This window comes from Haematobia irritans, chromosome 2, assembly GCF_050003625.1.
Source record: "Haematobia irritans isolate KBUSLIRL chromosome 2, ASM5000362v1, whole genome shotgun sequence".
Taxonomy (NCBI): Eukaryota; Metazoa; Arthropoda; class Insecta; order Diptera; family Muscidae; genus Haematobia; species Haematobia irritans.
The window spans coordinates 194,064,521-194,085,358 of record NC_134398.1 but is presented as its reverse complement, the minus strand read 5'-3'; the positions used below and the strand labels follow the sequence as shown (position 1 = coordinate 194,085,358).

General features: G+C 28.1%; 2 protein-coding genes across 2 annotated transcripts; one reads left to right on the top strand and one right to left on the bottom strand.

Annotated features, from left to right (window-relative positions):
* Positions 1-3,840: 3,840 nt before the first annotated feature.
* Positions 3,841-10,459, bottom strand: brun (trafficking protein particle complex subunit brun). Its single transcript, XM_075297094.1, has 10 exons — positions 9,940-10,459; positions 8,414-9,868; positions 8,103-8,311; positions 7,802-8,045; positions 6,033-6,583; positions 5,499-5,965; positions 5,238-5,431; positions 4,975-5,166; positions 4,699-4,906; positions 3,841-4,625 (listed from the first exon to the last, which is right to left on the bottom strand). Exons 1-10 carry the CDS (start codon positions 10,079-10,081, stop codon positions 4,325-4,327), a joined length of 3,963 nt encoding a protein of 1,320 aa, XP_075153209.1. The 5' UTR covers positions 10,082-10,459; the 3' UTR covers positions 3,841-4,324.
* A 2,167-nt stretch (positions 10,460-12,626) lies between these two features.
* Positions 12,627-20,098, top strand: LOC142226854 (eEF1A lysine and N-terminal methyltransferase homolog). Its single transcript, XM_075297088.1, is given in 9 exon segments — positions 12,627-12,930; positions 15,396-15,784; positions 17,774-18,074; positions 18,143-18,323; positions 18,671-18,851; positions 18,928-19,117; positions 19,177-19,316; positions 19,664-20,024; positions 20,026-20,098. Coding segments are annotated over 9 exon segments (2,007 nt in total). The 5' UTR covers positions 12,627-12,715; the 3' UTR covers positions 20,075-20,098.
* The last annotated feature ends 740 nt before the right edge of the window (positions 20,099-20,838 follow it).

Below are 20,838 nucleotides of genomic sequence, written 5' to 3'. Positions count from 1 at the left end.
GATCATGCGATTTGACGCCTTTAGACTATTTTTTGTGGGGCTACGTCAAGTCTAAAGTCTACAGAAATAAGCCAGCAACTATTCCAGCTTTGGAAGACAACATTTCCGAAGAAATTCGGGCTATTCCGGCCGAAATGCTCGAAAAAGTTGCCCAAAATTGGACTTTCCGAATGGACCACCTAAGACGCAGCCGCGGTCAACATTTAAATGAAATTATCTTCAAAAAGTAAATGTCATGGACCAATCTAACGTTTCAAATAAAGAACCGATGAGATTTTGCAAATTTTATGCGTTTTTTTAAAAAAAAAAGTTATCAAGCTCTTAACAAATCACCCTTTAGTATCCCAAAGGAGTGGATTATAATAAGATTGTCACTCCGTTTTTTTTTTCATTTCATTGGTCTGGATGACTTCTAAAACGATCTAGCTATGGATGTTTAAGTCTGCTGTAAGTACTCTGTAGCCCTCATTTTCCATATGACACACATGAAAATGAGCGGTAGTTTTTATATAGCCCCAGTATAGACGGAACTTCCCATTCCCGATCTTAAGCATATTGAAATAAGATTATGATTTTCTTCAGTTCATAAATAAAAATTCCGAAAATTAATATAGGAAATTTTGTCAAAATCTCATTTCTATAGGAATCTGTATCAAAATTTAACTTTTGTTGGAAATTTTGTCAAAATTTCATTTCTATAGGAAATTTTGTCAAAATTGTGTCGCCCCCTAGGAAAATTGTCTAGCTACGCTACTGTCTATAGGAAATTTTTTAAAAATTTCATTTCTATAGGAAATTTTGCCAAAATTTCATTTCTATAGGAAATTTTTTCAAAATTTAATTTCTATAGGAAATTTTGTCAAAATTTCATTTCTATAGGAAATTTTGGCAAAATTTCATTTCTATAGGAAATTTTGACAAAATTTCATTTCTATAGGAAATTTTGACAAAATTTCATTTCTATAGGAAATTTTGACAAAATTTCATTTCTATAGGAAATTTTGTCAAAATATCATTTCTATAGGAAATTTTGTCAAAATTTCATTTTTATAGGAAATTTGTCAAAATTTCATTTCTATACGAAATTTTGTCGAAATTTCACTTCTATAGGAAATTTTGTCAAAATGTCATTTTTATAGGAAATTTCATTTCTATAGGAAATTTTGTCAAAATTGTGCCCCCCGTAAGAAAATTGTCTAGCTACGCTAATGTCTATAGGAAATTTTGTCAAAATTTAATTTCTAGAGGAAATTTTATCAAAATTTTATTTCTAGAGGCAATTTTACAAAAATTTAATTTCTATAGGAAATTTGTCAAAATTTCATTTCTATAGAAAATTTTGTCAAAATTTCATTTCTATAGGAAATTTTGTCAAAATTTCATTTGTATAGGAAATTTTGTCAAAATTTCATTTCTATAGGAAATTTTGTCAAAATTTCATTTCTATAGGAAATTCTGTCAAAATTGTGTCGCCACCTAGGAAAATTGTCTAGCTACGCTACTGTCTATAGGAAATTTTGACAAAATTTCATTTCTATAGGAAATTTTGACAAAATTTCATTTCTATAGGAAATTTTGTCAAAATATCATTTCTATAGGAAATTTTGTCAAAATTTCATTTTTATAGGAAATTTGTCAAAATTTCATTTCTATACGAAATTTTGTCGAAATTTCACTTCTATAGGAAATTTTGTCAAAATGTCATTTTTATAGGAAATTTCATTTCTATAGGAAATTTTGTCAAAATTGTGCCCCCCTCGGAAAATTGTCTAGCTACGCTAATGTCTATAGGAAATTTTGTCAAAATTTAATTTCTAGAGGAAATTTTATCAAAATTTTATTTCTAGAGGCAATTTTACAAAAATTTAATTTCTATAGGAAATTTTCTCAAAATTTCATTTCTATAGGAAATTTTGTCAAAATTTCATTTCTATAGGAAATTTTGACAAAATTGTGCCCCCTAGGAAAATAGTTTAGCTACGCTAATGTCTATAGGAAATTTTGACATAATTTAAATTCTAGAGGAAATTTTATCAAAATTTTATTTCTAGAGGCAATTTCATCAAAATTTAATTTATATAGGAAATTTTGTCAAAATTTCATTTCTATAGGAAAATTTGTCAAAATTTCATTTCTATAGGAAATTTTGTAAAAATTTCATTTCTATAGGAAATTTTGTCAAAATTGTGCCCCCTAGGAAAATTGTTTAGCTACGCTAATGTCTATAGGAAATTTTGTCATAATTTAAATTCTAGAGGAAATTTTATCAAAATTTTATTTCTAGAGGCAATTTTATCAAAATTTAATTTCTATAGGAAATTTTGTCAAAATTTCATTTCTATAGGAAAATTTGTCAAAATTTCATTTCTATAGGAAATTTTGTAAAAATGTCATTTCTATAGGAAATTTTGTCAAAATTTCATTTCTATTAGAAATTTTGTCAAAATTTCATTTCTATAGGAAATTTTGTCAAATTTCATTTCTATAGGAAATTTTGTCAAAATTGTGCCCCCTAGGAAAATTGCCTAGCTACGCTAATGTCTATAGGAAATTTTGTCATAATTTAAATTCTAGAGGAAATTTTATCAAAATTTTATTTCTAGAGGCAATTTTATCAAAATTTAATTTCTATAGGAAATTTTGTCAAAATTTTATTTCTAGAGGCAATTTTATCAAAATTTAATTTCTATAGGAAATTTTGTCAAAATTTCATTTCTATAGGAAATTTTGTCAAAATTTCATTTCTATAGGAAATTTTGTCGAAATTTCATTTCTATAGGAAATATTGTCAAAATTTCATTTCTATAGGAAATTTTGTCAACATTTCATTTCTATAGGAAATTTTGTCAAAATTTCATTTCTATAGGAAATTTTGTAAAAATTTCATTTCTATTAGAAATTTTGTCAAAATTTCATTTCTATAGGAAATTTTGTAAAAATTTCATTTCTATTAGAAATTTTGTCAAAATTTCATTTCTATAGGAAATTTTGACAAAATTTCATTTCTATAGGAAATTTTGACAAAATTTCATTTCTATTAGAAATTTTGACAAAATTTCATTTCTATAGGAAATTTTGACAAAATTTCATTTCTATAGGAAATTTTGTCAAAATTTTATTTCTATATGAAATTTTGTCAATATTTCTATAGGACATTTTGTCAATATTTCTATAAGAAATTTTGTCAAACTTTGTTAGAAAATGTCAATATTTTATTTCTAAAAAAATGACATTATGACAAAATTTTATTTCTATAAAAAATTGTGTCAAAAGTTATTTTCTATAGGAAATCTTTTAAAAATTTCATTTCTATAAGAAATGTTATTCTATAGGACATTTTGCCAAAATTTCATTTCTAAAGGAAATTTTGCCAAATTTTATTTCTGTAGCATTATTTTGAAAAATTTCATTTGAATCCTTGCTTGCCTTTAGTGTCGCTTAGTTAGGAACTCACCTATTAATGTTTGACCAAAATGCAAACACCCAGAGAAATTTGTTAAAACAGCAAACATTGTTTCCAGTTTTCTAAACACGATTTCATTAAAATATGTTTTAGTATTGATGAAACAAAACAATGTTATTTTTTGCATGCAAATTTTTTTCTATGAGTGTAGGTTTGTTATCACTCGAATTCAAATAGACAATACCTACAATTTTATCCAGAGAAAATTAGGATTGAGGTTTCATATTTCTTTAGTTATTTTTTTTTTATTTTGGTATAATAAGTTACACAAGCACATATCTATAATTGATTTATTTATTGTATAATAAAAATATTGTATATATAGGTTATTTTAGACTTCTTTTGTGTTTACTTGCCTTTGGAATAAACGTAAAAAAGTATAGAAATCAATTTTATTATAAAAAAAGTTTACTTTGTTTCCAAAAATACCTAACGTAACTGATTTAATTGTAATCACCTTTAACAAGGAAAACTAGGGAAAATCTCAGTATACTATAATAGTAACATAGCTAAAAAAATATTTAATGAAATTACCATTTTGATTTGTATCAAATTAAAGTAATTCCTATAAATGAGTATATGTATATGCATATTACATAATATAGGGATAGATGCACAATAATTAATCGATAATCAAAATTCAAAAACAAGTAAGATAACTAATAATTATGATAATATATACAACGAAGACGCCATTATAATTTCGAATTATACCGTTTACTCTTAAATACACATAGGATATTGTGGAGGATGAGCGCGAGAGGAGGGATTAAGGAAAAAATTTAATTTTCAACTTCCTATCTTACATTAACATAAATAGTAATAATTTGGTTATTATAATTATTCAACACACATATTATTTTATTGTTGTTCCACAACAGTCACCTCAATGGGTGGTATAAATTTCCATATATGCTCTTGCTGTTCATGGTAGCTTTGAGCACCAACAGTAATATCATTTAAAGTAATATTTAAACTTTGATCGGATTCCGGCACAGGACACGATCGCGAAAGAGAAACATTTGCAGAGGAGGTTGTTAATGGTTGTTGCTGGGGTTTGGCATGGCATTTTATGCTAGTTTTAAAGCGACCTGGTGTAAAAAATAATACCGTACATTCATGACTTATCGTTTCATCCTTTCGTAATATAGGTATACGAACGCTAGGGGACAAAGAAATCCGTTTAGATTACTACAACTTACTATGGTTATGTACCAAAGTCTTGGTGAACTTACCGATTGGGCCCAGAAATTGCAACTCTAGTTTCAAGATTATAATTTTCGGTACCATTTAAATAATCCTGATAGAATTTTATGGTGAGTATTAAATTTGTCAAAGGCTGTACCGATTGATTACAAACACTAATGCTGAGTATAGAAGTTTGACCAGCGATTACCACTACCTCGGATTGGGGTTGCACGGGTTGATTTTTAAATGAAATATCTGTGAACGAAAAATGATTAAACAATAATCCCACACTCCGTACACTATATGAAAATAATTTCACTTACTCCATTGTAATGGTGATACTGTACACAAATCTATCATAACTGGCGTTAAAACGATGCCTTTTAAGGATGCTATACCTTGTATATCAGTGCCGGTCAGAGACCATTTAATGTTAACCCTTTCTGCAATATGTTTAGAACAGAGACGGCTAACAGAGTCATTAAAGGAACCCATTTCAGTACGAAAACACAATTCTGTAAAAAAAAAAAACAAAAGAATATTTGAACAAGTATTGCTTTTGAAATCTCGATAATTCAAAACAAACCTTTTTCCAAATTTTCGGCAATTTCTGCTTCTCTTGCTGCCCATACTTCTTCCACCGAACACCGATCAACTGGTATTGGCACACGACAACTTTCTTTGGCCTCCATAGAGATGTTTTTATTATTAGTGTAGTTGAGCGTCATTTCTTGAGCAGTTAAATTCGTAATATCCAATACCAAGTAAAACTGGGAAGGTCTATAAAATGAGAAATATTATAAGTTATTAGTGTAAGCACAATTTTTTTTTGGGTTAGTGTACTTACACCTCAGCTGGCAAAACACCCCAACTTGTAACTTGAGCACTTTGTATACATTCCAATTTAAAATAGACAGCACACTGTCTACAATAACCCTCTTCCATAGCATCGCCACCCGAATATTTGATGCGAATTTGAGCATCTATATGTTGGGATTGATTTATGCAATTCGCATCGGTGGTATTTAAGCTTAAAGCTGCCAATGAATGTTGGGCCGTTGATGTTGTCGAACGAAAACTGCTGTATGCTGTATCATTACGACGTGTCGTTGTACCCATTTTTGAAGATAGGCTTGCATGACCTGAGGTTGATGAATATGGCAGAGAATGTGTGTGATCATAGGGATTTTGCGTAATAGTGCTACTGGAACCTGGCACACCATATTGATTGACAAGAGGACAAATAAAATCGGCTTCGGCAAATATATTGATTACGAAATCTATGCTACTATGAGGGGCAATAGGCAATTTGGCCTGAAAAAAAAAATTAATTATAAATATTATAAGTATAAAACCACAAATAATATTAGTCATAACATACTTGTAGATCATCCTCTATTTGAAATACTTTCTTTTGAACATCTTGTTCTACATTTGATGTTATATTAACTTCTAAATGCTCTACGGCTACATCACTATCATTTGTTATTGTTATCACACACAACGATGATTCGCCATTGTATAAGGTGAGACTAGCCGTTGTTATTACTGTATCCGCTCCGGACATATTGCTAAATGTTGCTGTCTGTGGCAAGGATGTTTTAACACTTATGGTCGGCAAGGCTGGTACAATATCTACTAGGAAATTTGGCGGAAATTTTCGGCCTCTCATATGTTTCATTCGACAATTTGACTTTACACCCAAGGTGTGTGTGCTATAACCTTGTATTTCCAATTGACCAACTTCTAACGGCGTTCCATGTAGTGTGATTAATGTGGGAATATTTGGCTGTAGTACAACAGTTTGTGGTAACGACTTAAATACAATGCCATTCGTTAAGAGCCGCATATCATTGACAGTTAAATCGAAAGGCAAAGGATTCCGTAGTCGTAAAGACACCTCGCTTATATTATTTTGGACCCAAGAAAATGCTAAAAGAGAGTACAATTTATGTAAATTAATCATATTATTTTTTTCAAAATTATATCAATCGATTAATAAATAAAATATGAATATAAGAATAAAATCATAAAATGGGCAAATTGCCTTCTGAACAATTAAGAAATTAAACAGGTAGATGAATATGTGTTTATATGGTAGTTGTAGATGCATATCGAATTTTAAAGGTAAAATGGATTCAATGTTGCTTTCTAGATGTCTAGCCGGTGAAATTAAAAAAAAAAAAGAAACATGGAGATCTAAAGACCGCGAGAGTACTAATTTCATGTAGGTTAGGTTAGGTTAGGTTATGTGGCAGCCCGATGTATCAGGCTCACTTAGACTATTCAGTCCATTGTGATACCACAGTGGTGAACTTCTCTCTTATCACTGAGTGCTGCCCGATTCCATGTTAAGCTCAATGACAAGGGACCTCCTTTTTATAGCCGAGTCCGAACAGCGTTCCACATTCCAGTGAAACCACTTAGAGAAGCTTTGAAACCCTCAGAAATGTCACCAGCATTACTGAGGTGGGATAATCCACCGCTGAAAAACTTGTTGGTGTTCGGTCGTAGCAGGAATCGAACCCACGACCTTGTGTATGCAAGGCGGGCATGCTAACCATTGCACCGCGGTGGCTCCCATGTAAGCAAACCAAATTATGGCATCTAAAGTAGATCGGTCCTTATGGTGAACTATATAGAAGTGGTCAAATATTGACCATTCCAAGTCTCAAATAGGGATTATAATCAGAATTAAATAGTGAACTTTACCTTAATGGAAAAGATTATAATAAATGGATTATTGACCTTTAATTTTTTTTTAATTTTTCTTTTCGACTTTGAGATATACGATCGATTTTTTAATGTTTGAATGATTTCTCCATTAATGTATTATCGTATATTATACATCATAAAAAATTCGATCGATTAACATCATGTTTATGTTTACCTTCGGTATCATAGGACATTCAATCTTTTTATATAGAAATGTTATCCCCCATGGTCTGATATTCGAAATCGTAAATCAAAAGAATTTTTTTCTTATAACGAAAAATCTAGTTACTCTATGACTTACACATCATTTATTTAAACTTCTCATTAGTGAGGACCATATTACAAACTTTTTAGTCTTTATGTTTTAGGATTAAGAAAATATCGCCAAACGAAAAATTTGGGACTACAAATATCGGTTTATCTACATGTACTTACCAATTTTATTTTTATCCTTCTTTTTGTCTCTTCTATCTATAGAATTAAATTGCAATGGTGTAAATAAAAATGGACCATTATCGGCTTTAGCTATTTTGATGCGTTGTGGTTTTAGATGAGCGGGTAAATCCTTGACAGTAATATCCAAACAAAATGGTAAATCCGTTAGATTTGCAGGAGGGATAACAGTTCCATTTTCTAAAACCAATGGAACGGGAGAACCTTCGCACTGGGCACTAAGCTTCTATGGATGAAAGAAATCGTTAGAAAAATGTATTAGTAATTTTGCAGATATACGCACCGATAATTGCACAGCCATTTCACTCTGTTCCGTCAGTGTCATATTGTGCCATTGTGTTTGCAATAGAAAAGTCATATGTCTTGTGGCTAAAGTTGATTGGCCTAATCGTTTTGCTGACATGATAAGCGATTGCAATATATCGACTTGCAAAGAAGGCCAGCCTGAACTATATTCTAATACTTCTAGCGGGTCCAAGGACAGCATATAACCTATAGCACCGAAAACAAAGAAAACAGAGAGATATTCAAGTTCATTGAAATGTTTCTCAATGTAGGTCTTTGGAGACACAAGATGCTGGAAAATTTCATTACCTGGAAAACTTGACAGCATAAGTTTATAGGTGTGAGACCAGTCCGGATTAGAGGAATTTTGATGAACATGTTTGAGAGCAGCTAAACGTTGAAAGAAAGCAGCTTTTCGACGATAACCAATTTGAAGATAAAGTGATGTCATCATCTCGAAGCTTTTAATACGATCTGCTTCAGTCATTGTATGATTAACATATAATATATTTTGTAAAAACATTGCGACATCCAATGGTCGATTCTGCTCAATCATAATACGGGAAGCCTTAAAGGCCGATTCAATTTCAACTATGGCAGCATGGCTATATTTGCTATATTTAATTATGGCGCTTTTAAAAAAATTTAGGACTTCATCTGGCTTTAAAATGTTTCCAGGTAATTCCGAGTGCTGTCGATGGCTAGTTGCCGATAGCGTGGATGACGATGAAGAGGAAGTTGAATTGGTTGAAGCTTGTGACAACGTGGAGTTCGTTAGCATTGAAGATACTGACGATGTGGAAGATGAGTGTGGGGGAGGATGTGGTGGCGTCGTAGTAGTTGTAGTCGCTTCAGTATTTTCGCCTTCTTGATGGGATTTTTCACTAGTGTTGAACCGTTTTGTTATTTCACTTTGTCTCCATTTGTCTGGTGTACCTTTGAGTGGCGATCCTTCTTGTAATGAAGCGTTACGATGTAACGTTTCGTCCATTTTCAAGTGAGGATAAAGTAGACAAACTGAGGCAGCACAAAGACCTTCTTCTGCCGCTCCCAACCACAATATATCATTAATAGACCGTAGGGTATCACAAGCGCTGTGATATAAACTCAACGCTTCATTGATAAGACCAGCCTGCAGAGACAAATCTGCTAGGTTTTTTGTTACTCTGCCTCCCACACGTTTCCGATTATTTCTCGACTCCATGTCAAGGCCAACAAAATCCTTTTTCTCACCCGGAGCGATTAACAAAGTCCATTTCTCCATTTTCTCACGCGAACGCTCCAATCGACGGGATTCCAATACCCAAAATAAGGCATTTACAAAGTCGGCCATGTGTTGTTCTAAATCCATACAAGGATCATTTTCTCGATAGAAAAATGCTTGGGCTTTAAAATTGGACGGTGTAGTAAACTCATCTTGTAGACGCTTCGAAGCACTATCCGCAGGACCAGATGTTGTGTTCTCTTTAATGGTATCTAAATGGTTGGAGTCAGTATTCTCATTTTTATGATTCGTTGTATCATGCTCTGATTCCATTGGACCAAAGAAAACGGCACGAGAATCATATAAAGTGCTGCCATAACGAACCTTTAGAGACTCATGTTGACGACATAGTTCATTGAGTTCAATTTGACTATCAAATTTTCCAATTGTGATTAAGCCCATAAGACGTCGATGGGTTTGAAAATCGCCCCAGTCATTGTTCTCCACTGGATAATCATGTATGTAACGCACCCAAATGTCACGCACTACGCCACTCGAGTCTGTAATAGAAATATATTATTTTTTCTTGTGTATTTAGAACAGTTCATCGATATTAAATTAAGACCATTACCTTGAACTTTAACGTTATTCACTCGCCTTACTTTATCAAAGGCCTTTTGAAGAGATCTTGGTTTAGCGGCACCTACCCCACGTAGCAATACTAGAAAATGACTGTGGTGCAAAATTGTTTGCTCAAAATCAGGACGAGACATGATGTGATGAATTAATTTTGCCCTCTCACTTCTGTAATCATATCCATAAACTGATTGCTCCACGAATAAGCTTTAGACAAGCATCGCAGAAAGACATATGAAAAGTTCAAAACCAATTTTCCAAAATATTCCTTTTGAGAGAAGGCGTATATGTAATACGTGTTATTAGACCTTTGGGTCGACGTGATAAAGTGTTTTAATATTCTTCTTGAAGTACTTCAATGGTGGAGAATTTGAAATGTTCAATAGTATCTTCAGTGGGATACCTTGTTTGATTTATATATTCTTCACTGCCTATACTTCTTCCTACTGAAATTAATTTATTTTTGGCGATAAGAAAAAAATATAATGTTGAAAACAATACAACGAACGAATTTTTATTGGGTGGAAGACAGAATTCAGATTTGACAGCTCAAAAAATATGGCAATGGAGTAGACATCAAATTTCCCAACACAACGTTAACACAGTTTTCAAGCTGAAAACCAGCTTATATTCACGGTCACTTTTTTAAATTAATTAATTTAGAAATAAGAAATAATTCAATCAATTCCTTAGATCCTTTCCATCCATTATTTGACAAGACTTGATAAAACTATAATCGTCTTCATATAGATTTTTGTACATTTAATTTAGTGTTTTGGTGAAAAAACCAAATATAGTCTAACCTTTAGCCGCGAAAGTGAAAACTAAATCAGTAAAAAAGGCATAAAATTATACATATTTGTTGCATATTTCAATATAACTTGATGGGGAATATCCCAAAGCAAATTTTCACAAAGTTTGTATTCCTTAAAATGGATTATTAAAGACCCTGCCAACATTTTTTGAATTTGGGGGCGCTTCTGAGAATCCCCAGTACGTTGAAAACAATCATATACGATAACAAAAACTCGTCGGAAAAGCGCCGTCACTATTGAGAAGTTGTACCACGCCAAGTTACTACAAAAAGGTTTCGCATGAGTGCAATTATTAGGTGCCTTTATAGATCAATTTAGAACGACGCCAATAAGAGACCCTCCAAACAATCAGAAAAAGCACTTTTTAAGATAGTGGTAAAAGAATCATTGTGGTCGAGTAAAACACGTTTGTTTAGATATTTAATAATTTGATTAATTATTTACAAATTCTTAAAAATATAACATTTATACCACTATCACATCACATTTAACATAATTTTTTGCATTAATGATGAGGTAGAGTTACAAGTAGCGAGTTACATGTTGCAGCCAGTGTTTTTATTCGATGGAGGCAGCGTGTCTGTAAAATATTTGAAAAACAATCACTTTATTCCATTTGGAAAATCAAAAATTGTTCACCAATATGCCTTTCACAATTTTAAGCGTAAAATCTTTGTTTTCAGAACTTTATTTTCGTTTTTATTTAAATAAAATATAACACAAGCTGGTTGCGCTTGGCGTTTCACAAAAAATAAAATGGCTTTTGTAAAAGTAGTGATGGCAAAATACATGTATGAAGTACATTTTGTACTTTATGATATGCTGCCCCCCATCACAGTAGGATGGTTGTAGTGACATTTACGAGTCTGTGGTAGCGATGAAGATGAAATGGAACTTTGAAATGCTGGCAGGGGAAAAGTAATCGTAAAAAAATGACGATTTTAGCGGCTAAACTCGAACTTACTGTCAATTTCTTATATCGGAAACGAATGCATTCGTTCGACTGAAATGCCAAAAACAGCTGATTTTCCTTTATAAATTCAGCTGTTTTTGGCATCTCAGACGAATGAAATCATTCGTTTCGGATATGAGAAATTGGCTGTTAATACCCATCTTATGCGCTTTACAGACTATCAGTTACTCCGGACGGAATGTCGGTGTTTGTAAAGAATCTTACAGTGTGTCGAGTCGATACGACTTGTCGGCGATGACTAAATAATCGGTAAATGTGTTATCGATCCCATAAACATACAGCAGTATCGATTATGCCTTCGGACTTACAGCCTATTTCTGTATGTCGAACGATCTCTAACGATCGACTGAAGTGCATAGAAACAGCTGATTTTTGGTTATAAATCCAGCTGTTTGTTTCCATTTCCAGAAACGGGCTGTTAATTTATAATGTGCACAATATATGGGATATGTTCGACACGAGCACTGTCGTCCGGAATAACTGATAATCTGTAAAGCGGATTAAACTCGAACTTAATACCCACCTTACCGCGCTAAATTCGCGATTTTTTCACAGTTACATTTCTTTAATAATTCATTTCGCGGAAAATAAACATTTTCAATTGTTGCATTGATTATTCCGCATCAAGTTATGATAACATTTGCAACAAGGAGAAAAAAATTGTATTCTGCAGATTTATTTTCGATTTTAGCGGCTAATCTCGAACTAAATGCACAACTTTAGGGATGAGATAAAATAAAATTATTAACATTTGACATATAACATCAATGAAATGATTAAATTTAATCATATTTGATGCCCCAAATTCATAACCTTTTAAATATTCTACAAGAAGGCATATGGCAACAATAATAACAGCTGTTTAGTACAAATGAGACATGTTGACAACTATCAAATTGTAGCTCATTTGTAAACAATAGCCAATAACGTGCACGGGAACGGGAACCATTACTATTGTCGAGATTTATTTCTGACTGGAAACTATGAATTTATTACCCAAAACCCATGAAGAATTTGCTACTGTCGATTATTGGAATACATTTTTCAAGAAACGTGGGGAAAAGGCATTCGAATGGTATGGTGAATATTTGGAACTTTGTGGAGAAATCCACAAATACATTCGAAATCAAGATAAAATTCTTATGCTTGGATGTGGTAATTCGAAACTGAGTATGGACATGTACGATTCTGGATTCAAGTAAGTTTAGATTTATATTTACTTTCGATTTACTAAGAGGCTTTCTCTAATAAATAAATAAAATATGAATAAATAAATAAAAAAAAATAAATCATAAAATGGCCTTCTGAACACTCAGGATATTAAATAGGGTATAATAATGTATGTAAGTGTATATAAGGTAGTTGAAGACGCCTATCGAATTTTAGAGGTAAATAGGATTCAGTGGCGCTTTCTAGATGTTTAATTGGTAAAATTTAAAAAACAAAACCTGTGGATCTATAGATTGCGAGAGTATTAACCCTTATAATATGTTGGGATCATTTGATGACCCATGTCGTATTTTTCATCACCGCATTTCTTACTGTTCGAATATAATTAAAAATGTCTATCACTCTGTGCATGAAATTTTTTTCTGATTCAATCACGAAATTAATTGATCCAATTAATTTTTAATTGAAATGTCTTCAATCACAGAAATGATAGTATCAATTAAAAAATTAATTGAAGGTCAATTAAAAAGTTAATTGATCCAATTAAAAAATTAATTGATACTATTATTTTTGTGATTGATTTTTGTTTCAATTAAAAAATTTGTTGAACCAATTAAATTTTTAATTGAATATTGTTTAAAACTCAATTAAAATTTAAATTGGAAAATTTTTCGTGCAATTTTTTTGTGTGAAGTTTTAATAATAATCCAACATTAAAAAATTCGGTGATGAAAAATACGACCTAATACCCAACGTAGTATAAGGGTTAATTTTAAGTAATCGAACCAAATTATGTCATATAAAGTATATCGGTCCTTATGGTGAGCTATATATAAATGGTCAAATATTGGAAATATTGAACTTTACCTCAATGGAAAAGATTATAATAAACGGATAATTGACCCTTAACATTTGTTGTAAACTATTTTTTACTATTTGTTCACAGTTTGTCTTGCTTTACATCTAATGTCGCTAATGACCTTTAAAATTTCTTGTAAACCAATTTTTTTTCTTTAGAATTTGTTTACAATTTGTCTTTTGTTTTACATCTAATGTCGCTATATCTGAAGAGATTTGAAAAACAAAGCTGTTCAAAATTCTATAGAAATGATCAGGAAGAACATCTTGATGAAAGTTGATGACATCGTCTGCGTTGGCATAAAATTGTGTACATAATTGTGACTAACAAAAATGGACTTCTTTACTTCAAAGTCTCTCTTTTGGTTTTTGCGACATTGAAAGTCGATTAGAATATTTTCACCAATATTTAGAGTCGATTAGTAGACCGATTATAGAGTCGATATTATCGTTTTTGTAGCAGTTGGAATGATCATTCTTATTGTGGATTTAAAGCTAATTGGCTTTATTCTGTTTTCTTTATGTCTGCAATTAAACAATATGTTATTATTCGAGAAATTATATATTATGATATGTACGCACGAACTATCTGGACCATTTATTCTAATTCTTGTGGATTCATGTCTAGAAATTTTAGATACTGTTACTTGTTTGATTTTGGTTGGGGAACCAATACTAAAGTTATCACTGATTTATTTATATATAAATTTAAAGACATATATTTTTTGTTATATATACATATTTTTTCTGTCATACAAAGAATTATTTTATATTACTTAGGTATGATGTTGCTTTGTAAAAAAAAAAAAAATACAAAAAAAAATAAAAAATAATAATAATAAAAAAATACCAAAAATAAAACCATATTGTACTTAAGAGTAGGTGTCACTGAAGACGACAATAAAAACTTTAAATATATATATTTATTCGCAATAGTACACACAAAAAAAATTTCACGAACATTTTTCCAATTAAAATTTTAATTGTGTTTTAAAAAATATTCAATTAAAAATTTAATTGATTTTTTTATTGAAACAAAAATCAATCACAAAAATAATAGTATCAATTAATTTTTTAATTGGATCAATTAACATTAATTAATTTTTAATTTATTAATCAATTAATTTTTTAATTGATACTATCATTTCTGTGATTGAAGACATTTCAATTAAAAATTAATTGGATCAATTAATTTCGTGATTGAATCAGAAAAATTTTTTTTTGTGTGTAATATTGATTTAAAAGAAAACGATTAAAAATAAAAAAAAAATAATAATACTAATAACAATAAAAAAATATTAATAATAATTGCAAGAGTAGTTTTTTATTGAAAATTATAAAATTTTATATTTTTTTTCTTTAGACTTAAGAAGTTTATATTTGTGATAACTTTAATACCATACCTTTAACCATCTTAGATTATAAGTAAAACTTTGTTTCGAGGAGTTATTCTTTAGTAGATTAATTGTAATTTACCTCAATTGGCCTTTAAGGCTTAAAATTACAAATAAAGATAATAATAATAATTATAATATTGGCCAATAGGCTTTTGTATTATAATTTATGAATAAGTGAAATGAAATGAAATGTGTAATTGAATTAAGTAAAACACCTTTATATATGTTCCCTTTTCAGAGATATCACAAATATTGATATATCAGCTGTGGCTATTAAAAAAATGCAGGAATTAAATGCACGTAATAGAAGTGACATGCAATTCTTGCAGATGGATGCAACCAATATGGATTTTGAGGACGAGAAATTTTCGGTGGCCCTTGACAAAGGTACTCTAGATGCTCTCTTTGTTGATGACACTGAAGAAGTACGAAAGACAATTGATGCCTATTTCAAAGAAATAAGGCGGGTACTTAAAACAGGTGGCCGTTATGTGTGTATATCGCTGCTACAAGAACATATTTTAAAATACATTATTGAGTATTTCCCGAAAAACTCATTTATGTTACGGATAGTTCATTGCCCTGATGCAGAAAAAGATTTATATTTATATTTATATTTATATTTATATTTATATTTATATTTATATTTATATTTATATTTATATTTATATTTATATTTATATTTATATTTATATTTATATTTATATTTATATTTATATTTATATTTATATTTATATTTATATTTATATTTATATTTATATTTATATTTATATTTATATTTATATTTATATTTATATTTATATTTATATTTATATTTATATTTATATTTATATTTATATTTATATTTATATTTATATTTATATTTATATTTATATTTATATCTATATATTTATATTTATATTTATATTTATATTTATATTTATATTTATATTTATATTTATATTTATATTTATATTTATATTTATATTTATATTTATATTTATATCTATATATTTATATTTATATTTATATTTATATTTATATTTATATTTATATTTATATTTATATTTATATTTATATTTATATTTATATTTATATTTATATTTATATTTATATTTATATTTATATTTATATTTATATTTATATTTATATTTATATTTATATTTATATTTATATTTATATTTATATTTATATTTATATTTATATTTATATTTATATTTATATTTATATTTATATTTATATTTATATTTATATTTATATTTATATTTATATTTATATTTATATTTATATTTATATTTATATTTATATTTATATTTATATTTATATTTATATTTATATTTATATTTATATTTATATTTATATTTATATTTATATTTATATTTATATTTATATTTATATTTATATTTATATTTATATTTATATTTATATTTATATTTATATTTATATTTATATTTATATTTATATTTATATTTATATTTATATTTATATTTATATTTATATTTATATTTATATTTATATTTATATTTATATTTATATTTATATTTATATTTATATTTATATTTATATTTATATTTATATTTATATTTATATTTATATTTATATTTATATTTATATTTATATTTATATTTATATTTATATTTATATTTATATTTATATTTATATTTATATTTATATTTATATTTATATTTATATTTATATTTATATTTATATTTATATTTATATTTATATTTATATCTATATATTTATATTTATATTTATATATATTTATATTTATAATTTTATTTATATTTATATTTATATCTATATCTATATATTTATATTTATATTTATATTTATATTTATATATATATATTTATATTTATATTTATATTTATATTTATATTTATATTTATATTTATATTTATATTTATATTTATATTTATATTTATATTTATATTTATATTTATATTTATATTTATATTTATATTTATATTTATATTTATATTTATATTTATATTTATATTTATATTTATATTTATATTTATATTTATATTTATATTTATATTTATATTTATATTTATATTTATATTTATATTTATATTTATATTTATATTTATATTTATATTTATATTTATATTTATATTTATATTTATATTTATATTTATATTTATATTTATATTTATATTTATATTTATATTTATATTTATATTTATATTTATATTTATATTTATATTTATATTTATATTTATATTTATATTTATATTTATATTTATATTTATATTTATATTTATATTTATATTTATATTTATATTTATATTTATATTTATATTTATATTTATATTTATATTTATATTTATATTTATATTTATATTTATATTTATATTTATATTTATATTTATATTTATATTTATATTTATATTTATATTTATATTTATATTTATATTTATATTTATATTTATATTTATATTTATATTTATATTTATATTTATATTTATATTTATATTTATATTTATATTTATATTTATATTTATATTTATATTTATATTTATATTTATATTTATATTTATATTTATATTTATATTTATATTTATATTTATATTTATATTTATATTTATATTTATATTTATATTTATATCTATATTTACGTTTATATTTATATTTATATTTATATTTATATTTATGTTTATATTTATATTTAGATTTTGGAATTTAGTTATAGCAGTGATAAAACGCAACGTTTTAACTCACCCATTGAGCTGCTAAACATTGTCAAGTCTCTGCAACAAGTCTCAGTTGTATGCAATGGTCTGAGTCGCACCGATGTTGTAGGTCACAATGATGTTAGTATAGATTTGTGTCAACCTGGGGAGGCTAAAACACGTTACACTGTACATATCATAGATCAACCTCCAGCGCGGGGTTTACGAAAATATGCTGCATTTATTGTTCCTCAGGGCAGGTTTGTATTCTATAGCAATAAATGCGAATTTAATTAGTACCCCAAAATATAATATTTTCCTCCTTTAGAGAAGTCGAATGGCTATTTGGCACTACAAAAGGGCGCAAAAAGCTTTTGGAGCAATCAAAGTTTCAACGTATGGCCATAGTAACTTTACATCGGGACCAAATATACAACTCAATGGAAGAAGTACAAGCTGAACTTTCGAATAGTATTAAAAGCTTTGCACCAGCAGGTCTAAAGGAACAAGTAAGAATTAATAGCTATTTGTAATTTAAATAGATATTTTTACATGTGGTCCAATTGTAATGGAAAATGTGAATTTTAATGCTAGTATGCAATACGACAAAAGAAATTGTTTCAGCTTGAAAAAAAAAACATACAAGTGAAAAACAAAATATCGACATTTTGATATTCATTATAATCCCTAGATTATATGGTTTAATCACAGAGTCGCTGATGGAAACTATACTAGACAGATTTATAATTTCCATATACCAATAATAGAAAACTGTTTTCTTTCATTACAACTAACTTGGCATATTATAATAGGACCATATATTTTTTTATTAACATATGTTTTAATTTTTTTTAAGATACCATTTTTATCCATTGGTGCGGATATGGGTAAACGTGAAACCTTGTTTAAAGGTAAATCGAAACTATCGGGAGACTTTCTAGTCGAGGAAGTGGAGGGATCTGATGGAAAGATATTTAGACGCCTTATATTCATGAATAATCAAGCTGTAGTACAATCTGAAGCCTTAGTTAAGAAAGGTAAAATAATTATATAACAGAGTGTAATTAAGATATTGAAAAGTATCTATGTGGTCTATTCATGTATTCCGAACAGTAAAAACTAAAGGAAAGGAGGAGAAAAAAATAGATTTTGGTTATTTGGCTTGTCAGCACCATGCTTACATGTCCGTGGGAGTACAGATGGCAAATAAATTTGAGGAAAAACAGCAACAAAAACTTAAAGATGTTCTGGTAATTGGTTTGGGCGGAGGTGGTCTTTGTATGTTTCTTCATAAAGCCATACCGTGAGTTATTTAAAATATATAACAAATTGAAAATTGGTAACTTTTTAACAAAAATTTAGGGATGCTCACATATTTGCTGTTGACATCGATCCAGCTATGGTAGATGTTGCTGAAAAATATTTTGGCCTCCAGAAAGATGAGCGCATGGATATTATTATTGAGGATGGTTTGGAATATGTGAACCAATGTAAACTTCAAGGTTTGTTTTCAATTTAGTATCTAAAAATTTCTCAGTAACTTCGAGAGTGTTTCAGAAAAATTGAAATTAAAACGAGATTTATACGAGTTTGCTTTGCCGTTTGAAACATTCGCGAATAATTCATGCTTTGTTTACAAAGCTAATAATAAACTCTAAGTGATCTTAAATTGAATATAATTTTTATTGAAAAAGTTTCTTTCGTTACTACCTACTCAGGATAATAATCAAAGAGAACTAAAGCACTCTTGAAGTAAATGAGCGATCCAAAATTTGTTAAAAAAAAATCCTAACATTACTATTTTTTGTGGTAAAAGCTTTGTCCTTAAATTACTAATTTTTTTATATAGGACGTACCTTTAATGCTGTTCTTTTCGATGTTGACAGTAAAGATCTTACGTTGGGTATGAGTTGTCCTCCACCTGTTTTTATGTCTTCATCTGTTCTCGCCAATGTTAAATCCATTATTGGAAAAAATGGACTATTCATAGTGAACTTGGTTTGTCGTGACGAAACGTTAAGAGAGAAAACATTGAATGACTTGAAACTGGAGTTTCCAGCATTGTGCTCATATAAACTAGACGAAGATGTTAATGAGATAATCTATTGCACGAACAATGATAAATACAAAAATTTACCTGCATGGAAGAAATGTTTTGAAACATCAGCACGAAAACTAAATGAATCAACGAAATCGAAAAAGATTTTGAAAAGTTATTGATGTAATAGAGTTTTTAAAAGAATTGAAAATACATAGTTAAGTTTTTGTTTTAAAAACAAGAGAATTGGTTTTTTCTATCATTATGATGGATAATAGGAATGAATCGCTTTTTGGTAAGGTAACTGCTTGTTGTTACAAGAATAAATACTAGTAGAATAGTATTGCTACTAGATTGTTCTATATGTATCACAACCTTATACTCTTAAACAAGGGCATACCTGATGGAATGCATGCATTCACTGATGCCATTTTTTGCTGTAGGACTCATATGAAAGGAGATATGTGCGTAATAAGTTTTTTATGCAAAATTTTTGAATTTTTTTTTCATGGAATTTTAAATTTATTGGTGGATGTTACAAATAAGAAACATAGATATATAGGCGAATTAAGTTTTTCAAATTTAGCATATTTAAGCAAGTCGTCTAAATAAAACTTTTGATTATTTGAGATTTTTTTTTGGTCGTGGTCAGTGTTGCCAGTATTGGGGACTTCCTCCCAAATTGGGGACAATTTTTCGTGGAGGATGACAACAGTTTTGAGTTGGGGACTTGAGGATTTGGTGGACAATTTCCATAAAGTTGGAAATTTTTCGAAGTCGGTTCTGTATAATAAATCAGGATTACAATACAGACGAACTTCCCTATAGTGAATCTTGACGTTATTAATTTTATTATAAATAAATTATATCATGGAAGGACTTTTGGTGATGGAAAATTCACATTTGTTACCACAGTTGGTTGTTCTGTTAACGATATTTTATTTTGAAGTCGAGTCCAAAGTGTGGCCAGTCTTGATTGGGCTATC

What these genes read in the sequence shown, in the direction of transcription:
- brun (XM_075297094.1), bottom strand. Translation starts at nt 10,081, where the DNA reads ATGTCTCGTCCTGATTTTGAGCAAACAATTTTGCACCACAGTCATTTT. An exon ending in TATGCTGTCAAGTTTTCCAG is followed by an intron (nt 8,312 to 8,413) that starts GTAATGAAATTT and finishes TCGGTGCTATAG; the next exon opens with GTTATATGCTGTCCTTGGAC. An exon ending in AAATGGCTGTGCAATTATCG is followed by an intron (nt 8,046 to 8,102) that starts GTGCGTATATCT and finishes TTTCATCCATAG; the next exon opens with AAGCTTAGTGCCCAGTGCGA.